Below are 8501 nucleotides of genomic sequence, written 5' to 3'. Positions count from 1 at the left end.
AAATGATTCTAAACATACGACCTGTTAGTTGTCGTCTTCGTTTCTGTAGTTATAGGACACCTTGTAGATAGGGTTCATCTTTCTTTCGTATGGGAGATTAACTCGTGCACAAAATATAAAATTATCACTTCTTCTAAGTGTAGACTCGGGACTTAGTCTATCTGACTCCGTTATGGGCGTTGGCCATCAGGAGGGAAACTTATGTGGAGTTTGTATGCTTCGGATCTGTCGAAGAACTCGTCGAACTCCGCGAATTCTGACTAATTTCTCCTTTTATTTCAAAATTTTTGTCCAATCATCGACCAGTAGCTCTTCGTGAGAACCGGCGAAAAAAGGGGGACGAATGAGGGGTAGCCATTTCCCATCTGAGCGAGATTTTTAACGGATAAGGGAAAAACAGCGGATGTTCTCCTCTGTGGAAAGGAAGTGTCATCTGTCATCTATTTTTCCCACGTCAAAAACACTAGTTTTTTCACACAAAATGAAGTAATATTTTGTCGATAATTTAAACATATTAATAAAATTATTAACTTAGACCCAGGGCCTTTCGGATCTCACATTACTCCCTTATCTTCAAAAATCACACTACATTTAAAGAAGGCGTGATTTTTCACTGCAATACACAAGTTTCGAATTGCTCTCTCTCTCTCTAAAAATTGCGTTATACATATTAATAAATTCATAAAAGTATACAATAATTTAAATTAAATTCAAAATTGTGATACATGGAAATAATATAATAAACAATTCATCAGATTAATAATATCACTAAAATAAACACAATGAGCACAGGTGTCTTCGTCTGGAATTGACGGTAAAAGTGGACATAGTTCGTCACTTGTTTCGAATGCGCCTCTCTGTTGCTGAGAGTCTCTATGGCAGCACCTTTGTTGGCTGACTTCTTATAGTTGCACAAATTCAGGTATATTAGAAAATCAGGTAATGTCTTCTTGTTTCAAAAAGCACCTGCTAAAAGTTCAAAGTTCACTGTGCAGTTCAAATTCAAAATGTTATAATGTGTCTTCTTCTCGTACGTTGACATACTTCTTTTCCTGCTAAAATTTCATTTAACATAACCACAAAAGTTTAGGTGGTTGAGTTCACTAAAGGTTATATGACTCTAGGGTCATTGAAATCCTTTTTGAGGCAAAGTTCCTTTTCACCAAAGTACTGTTCATTTTAAAAGGTAGTATGTTAACAAATACATATCTCTATTAATGTCTCTCTCTCTCTTAATACTACTCTAAGTCTTATATCTAGACTATTTTATTTAATATTATGTCTATTCTAATCAATCACTTTAGTTTATCAATTTGAGTGGAGTGTACATTCCTTTAAATAAGCTTTTTGTTATTGTTAGGAAAGGTACTTACAAACAAAGATATATGTAGCTAAAATCGATCATTATAAAATCAAAAATTTTCAATCAAGAGTGAAATTATCATCTAAAAAAGCAAATGTGAATTAAAGTCGATACGGTCGAACAAAGGGGTTCTTTGTCTGTGTTGAGCTTGAAGCTTGTTCAGTTGATCTTCCAACAGGTTCGACTATTTCCGGTTCCTCTTCTTCTGTATTATTTCCTTGAGGNAGTCAAAGATTGCAGCGCCACATCACTAGCGAAAATTCAAATTTGCCAACTGGAATTCTTTCGGATAACCGACTTTCGGATAAACGACGCTCTACTGTACCGTTCTCAAGATTAACGTTGTTTTGAAGATCGTCATTAGTCTTGAGCCTCTGCCCTCCTAGCCACGTTTTCAGTTCAGGAAAGACGTGGAAGTCTTCACACATTAAAGGTGTGAAGACTGTCATCTTTCAGACTTCCACCTAGCTTGAAACTTGTTAAATACCCAGCCTACAGCCCCGATTTAGCGCCGGGCGACTTCCACCACTTTCCTGAACTGAAAACGTGGCTAGGAGGGCAGAGGCTCGAGATTAATGACGATCTTCAAAATAATGTTAAGGCCGATCTCAAGTCATCGGCACAACATTCTGTGAAGATATTGCAAAGCTCGTCCACAGATATGACAAATGCTTCAATCTTCACGGTGATTATATCGAAAAGTAACCATGTTTGTACCTAACTTTTGGAAATAAATTCATTTTGTTATTTACACTTGTCTTTATTTTATGGACCATCGGAGATTGAAAAAGAAACCGCTTACGTATAATATATTTTATATAATAAATATTTTTCTACTGATTATCTGAATGAACCACAGATGACAATGAGCACGAGTACTCGAAAAGTTTGATTCATTTTCATAGAATCGAGGAAAAACTATCAATATATTAATAAAGTTTTAACATAGTTTTAAAAATGCATTATGATTAAATGCAATATCATAATAATTAAATATTTAAAACTTCATAAATACCGGAAGAAAATAAGTTAAGATAATAAAATTCCTTAAATGTTCGTTCGGTTTACAATATAAAAACTTTTCATTTATCTTTTATGAGTTATAAACATTTATTTATTGATTCTGAAAAGGTTTTTACCAATAATTTTAGGTTGATAATTGCATTATTCCAAACGAAGTTAAGTTATAAAACTATTTTATTATTTCTCTTCTAGATAGAACATCTGGAAATATTTTTTAAAAAAATAAGTAAATAATTTTTTTTCTTATTTATTACGAAGTTCATGTCTAAGTTATAGATAAATAAGTAATGAATTTATATTTTAATGGCATATGTATAATTAAACGACAGTAAACTTTCATTGCAAAGCTTTTTGATTGCACAAATCAAAACTTATTACAGTAGATTATTAAACATAAAAAACAAATAAATAATATAAACTATTAAAAAATACAGTTTGATAATATATCATTTATTTAAACAAATAAATTATAACTTTTTAAATTTTTTAGCGTATAATCAATACATAGTACAGTGAATTTACTAAATTGAAATAACTCATTTTAAAATCAATCATTTTAATTTACAGTCTTGTAAAACAAAAAATACAATGTATTATTGATTTCTCTCTGTGATATTTTCAGAATATGATGGAATAAATTAATATGTTAAATTGAAGGTCCATTGTACTAAATACGAATAAAATTATTATCAGTTATTTTAATATGTAGTGTTAGGTTGTGGACACATGAGCGTAAAAGTACATTCGTAAGACAGACGTACTGCAGAAAATTACTTTTGCGAAGCTTCACGATCTTAGGCATTCTTAGGCATCACGATATTCGGCTGTATTTATTTGGGTTGATGCAAAAGTTCGTCCCGTTTTTAGCACCAGCTTGCTAAAAGCGTAACACTGAAGTGTTATTTCTTTCACATGTGTAAAATTTCGACGTTGTTTGACAAAAGGGATCTCAGCTAGTATTTGAGAATAAAGTTGTCTTACTTAGTTGTGTTTTTAAAATTTTGTTAAGCATTACAAATGGCAGAAAGTAAGGAGCATTTTCGACATATTATGCTTTTTTATTTTCGAAAAGGCAAGAATGCTTCGCAGACACAAAAAAAAGATATGTTCTGTGTATGGTGAGGGAGCCATTGATGATTCCACGTGCCGTAAGTGGTTTAGAAAGTTTCGTGAAAGCAATTTTAACCTTAGCGATGCACCACGTTCTGGACGACCAGCCGAGGCTGATGACGACAAAATATTGGCACTAATTGAAAGTGATCGACACAAAACAACTCGAGAGATTGGAGAAATTCTTGGAATCAATCAGTCAACAGTGTCAAGGCGATTACATCAACTTGGAATGGTAAGCAAGGCCGATGTATGGGTGCCGCACGAGTTAACAGAAAAAAATTTGATAGACCGAATTTCTGCTTGCGATTCTCTATTGAAGCGCAATGAAATTGACCCATTTTTAAAGCGAATCATTACAGGTGATGAAAAATGGATTGTGTACAATAATGTTAAGCGTAAAAGATCATGGTGTAAGCACGGAGATGCCCCTTCAACCAGCGCAAAAGCCAGTTTACATCCAAAGAAGGTTATGCTATGCATTTGGTGGGACTGGAGGGGAATCATTTATTATGAGCTGTTACCTGAAAATCAGACCATTAATTCAGAGAAATACTGTTCACAACTAAGTGAATTAAAGCGAGCAATTGACCAGAAGCGACCTGAATTAGCCAACAGAAAGGGCATTGTGTTCCATCAAGACAACGCTAGACCACACGTGTCTTTGGCCACCCGACAAAAACTTTTACAACTTGATTGGGATGTTTTGGTCCATCCACCATACTCTCCTGACCTTGCACCCTCTGACTACCATTTATTTAGATCACTTCAAAACAGCTTAGATGGTAAAAACTTTACTTCCTTGGAAGACTTGAAAAATCACTTGGATCAGTTTTTTAGCCAGAAATCTCAGAAATTCTATGAGCACGGGATTATGCAGCTACCGGAAAGATGGAGAAAGGTCATCGAACAGAATGGCACATACTATATTGATTAAATGTAAGTTTTAGTAAATAAAATTTTTCTTTGATTCTTATCAAAAAAACGGGACGAACTTTTGCATCAACCCAAATAACAGAAAATCGCAGACAGGATGAATGCTAGTGAAAACAGGTTAGCTTTTCGTATTAATAACGATTGTGAGTGTTTCGCAGACAGCACGTGCAACAAACAACTAGCGACTGACGGTATTCACGTACAGCAGCCTCACCTCGTCGCAAAATCGACAAGTAGTAACAAGAAAATTTCATGTGCGCCGCATTGCGGAATGTCAGATTACTGGAAGTGTCGAACTGGTCAGTGACGGACTATAGAAATTTTTTTGTATTATTTTATTTTATTTAGTAGGGAAATATTTAAAACCTAAATGCAAACAAGTGGTGGGCTTACCCCATAAACAGTGAACGACATCTGTGTGCAGTGGCGCGTTATAGCTTCAAGGAACCTAGGCTAATTTGAATTAGAGAGCTCATGTACAGTGTTGACTTCAGTCATTTTTTCTTCCAGGAAAGTTTTTTGTGGAATATTTTCTTTAAAAATATTTGCTTGGAGCGCTTCTGTTAGCGGAGTACCCAGGCAACTGCTCTTTTTGCTCATAGAATAAAGTGCCACCGCGAATAAATGAACTAGTGAAATCCGAGAAATATTAACTTTTTTAAATTTTCTATGTTGACGAATCATTAATTCAAATACAGTACGGTCTGTAAACGGATTTGTGTTTTCATGGAATAGTTATGTTAACCCACTTACAGTACCTCTGTAGTGCTTCTCTTGTTTTTGACATTCCAAAATCGGAAAACTATCCAATACTACTAACTGTAGAGAATGTCCAGTTTGTATGTATTTGTCTCAAGTAGTGTACTCGATAACGTATAGTAAAGTTTTGTTCTGTATCATATATTGAGAAATACAACTGAAATGTCATAGTAAAAATCTAAATGGTGGCATAAGTGCCTAGGCACTCATCTGAAATTATTTGGGATGGCGCACACATAGACACAGTACTTGCTAACATGCAACTTCCACGTTAAACAAGAATATACTGTATCTTTAATATTTTATGAGATCTTACTTATTTTTAAAAATTTTCATCAAAGAAGAAAATACGAAAATACTTGTTTTCAGGGTCAATTATCTAAAGATTTTAAACAATTATTTTTCAATAACAGTCAGTTTTTTCAAATTACCGATGTTTTCTTTACGTATGTGAATGAAAAAGTCAGATAATTAATAATCGCCTGTTAGACCCGTTCTCAGAGAAATATAAATTTAAATTTTTGAAGTTATATGTTAATTTAACAGACATTATTAGAAAGAAAAAAGTAAACTTGTTCTAGCATTGAAAGACAGCAGAATTCATCAAAGAAACAATTACGACTACAGTTGGAAAATAGATATTTGACATATAAAAATTTACTTTAGTTACGAGTAACATTATCTTAAACAAGATGCATAATTATTACATATATTTCAGACAGTATCAGGAATTTATATCGAATGAAAATAAAAGCAAACAGGTTTGAAATTTCACAGAATAAAAGATAAAAATTCCTATATATACTGCATATTTTCTCTTCTATATAGTGTATAATTTAATTNAAATCAACTTTACAAATTTACATCTTTGTTACTTGACATATACAAGATTACATTTTATGACAGATTATTGCTGTTGCGCTAAAAGAATTTTTCATAAAATTATAAAAAAAATTTTTAAGCAGTTTTTCAAGAATAATTGCAAAATAACAAAGAAAAAAGTTTTTAAAAATATATAAACATTTATTAATAATTTAAGAATATATGATTTTTTTGTTAATTTAATTTTTACAAACTTTGGAGAATAAAAATTTTGATCTTCAGATCGATTATGAGAAAGAATTGATAAAATTAAGCGATTGGGAGTTCTGTGTTGGCAGTTATTTAGTTCAAAGAATTGGTCATCATTATTATAAATCAGAACGATTGAAAACCTTTATATTGGATTTGAATTTTTTAAGTGTAAAACTACTTGCCAAGAAATAAATTAAATGCGGTATTTTGCAATGATCATTTTTCTATCATTTAATCACAGGTATCTACATATCTACACTTTTATTATGCTGCTAAAAACATACATTTAAATGACAATTAAATATTTAGGCGGCTTTATTAAGAAAATTACTTTATAAAACTTTTAAGAAAACTAGGATGATTGCCGAATATCAGTAATTTATATACTTTATACAATGCCCTACTTTATCAATGACCTTTTAATTATAATACAATTTTTATAAGTACTGTATAAGTTTAGTTTTTATTCAGATGATTTACTAAATAATCCGTTTGTTAAGGCACTTCTGTTACTTCTGACACGTGTTTCTTAAGACATCGTTAAAATTTTATTATCGAACTATTAAATACATAAAATGTAAAATTTTATGAATACGTAAAAAATCTTATACACATAATTTAATATTTCAGAAATCATGAATCAATTTNTAAAGTAAATAGAAAAAAAATATATAAAGACATAAATAACAAGCGTGTAGAATTTTTTTTTCTGCTTAGTTGTTAGAGCAGATGTCTTTTAATTTACTCTTGAAAAATGAACATTAAAAATTATCAAGTTATGAACAAAAACTAAATTTTTTCCCCCTCTAATCAAAAATTGTTATTGTAATTTTTTTAAATCTTGAAAAATGAACATTAAAAATTATCAAGTTATGAACAAAAACTAAATTTTTTCCCCCTCTAATCAAAAATTGTTATATTAATTTTTTTAAATCATAAAAGATTCTTTAACAATTGTAATGAAAAACAGTTTTGTAAAAATATTTGACTAAATCTTTTCAGTTTCTAATCTACAGGATTTATTCGATTGTTAACTCTGTGCGTTATATTTCGGCAAATAAATTTTATTATATTAATAACTATTTTAATTTAATACTTTAGTCATATGCAATATAAATCTTTCAATGAAAATTTATTTATTGCCAAACTTTGGACCAATAATTGTTTGATTCTTACAATTAAACAGAATTTATTATTTCATAAAGTTTTTCCAGAAAAATATTCATTTTTATTGTCCATAAATGTAACCAATGACAGATGCACAATTCTTCTATAAATATTCATCTTCTCGGCCATAATTCATAAAAAAAAACAATTGAAGAAAAAACTTTTGGAAAAAAATTAACGTAAATAATGAAGTTGTTTGTTTTATTCTTGGCTTTGGCTTTTTTATTCCTAATTGGTAAGCATATTTCGTAAATAACAGAATTTTGAATCTTTATAATTTGAAAGTATATATATTTTTTGTCTTACTGTTTGTGTGTTATTATATTCGACTTCAATCCGTGTTAATTAATATTGTTTATATTATATTTAATCATTACGTTTCATAAAGTTACATACATCTTATCTATCCTTATTCGAGCTGTAGGTAATGGCTATTTAGTTAACAGTTTCTTGAAAAGTTATTGAGTTTTTAATTTAAATCTACTTCTGGAAGTTCTATAATTGCTTTCTATTGTTTCAGCGTTAAAGATTCGAGTCATCCGAAAATATTTGATGAAATTATTCTATTTAACTATTTTTACATTTATGTTTTAATTTGAAATGATATATCCATTTTATAGGTTTAATAATATAGTATTTAAATTAAATTAAATTATATATATATTTAGATGATTCATTTATATGGAGAAAATAGGCGAACAAAAAATATGAAGGATAAATAGAGCTTTACTATTGTTTCCACAAACTGCCCACAGCGTTTTAGACAGGTCTTGCTGAAATATGAATAAACAGTTTGTTTCATTGTTCACAAATGATCAGTTTAGACAAAACTTTATATCAAGAAATGTATTGTATGTATTATCCCTGCGGGTTCTTATAGAACAATATAATCTTATACAATATACAGTAGATCCCCCTATAAGACGGTAGATACGTTCCGTTCTTTATGAATCAATTTTGTAGGAATCATAGTTTACGGACTACGGCTGTTTGAAAGGTTTTCTTTCATAAAATTAATCGATTCTAGACTAATTCGACTCAACATTTCCAAAATACGTATATTTTTTTG

General features: G+C 30.5%; 1 protein-coding gene across 1 annotated transcript; it reads left to right on the top strand.

Moving 5' to 3' along the window:
• The first annotated feature begins 3464 nt into the window (after positions 1-3464).
• Positions 3465-4469, top strand: LOC111623083 (histone-lysine N-methyltransferase SETMAR-like). Its single transcript, XM_023365567.1, has one exon. It carries the CDS (start codon positions 3465-3467, stop codon positions 4431-4433), a length of 969 nt encoding a protein of 322 aa, XP_023221335.1. The 3' UTR covers positions 4434-4469.
• Positions 4470-8501: the final 4032 nt, after the last annotated feature.

Source organism: Centruroides sculpturatus, unplaced genomic scaffold (genome assembly GCF_000671375.1).
Source record: "Centruroides sculpturatus isolate CEXI.00-Female unplaced genomic scaffold, Cexi_2.0 scaffold237, whole genome shotgun sequence".
Lineage (NCBI taxonomy): Eukaryota > Metazoa > Arthropoda > Arachnida > Scorpiones > Buthidae > Centruroides > Centruroides sculpturatus.
This window is presented reverse-complemented; position numbering and strand designations above follow the sequence as displayed.

Coding starts and splice junctions, on each gene's coding strand:
- LOC111623083 (XM_023365567.1), top strand. CDS start 3,465: ATGCTTCGCAGACACAAAAAAAAGATATGTTCTGTGTATGGTGAGGGA.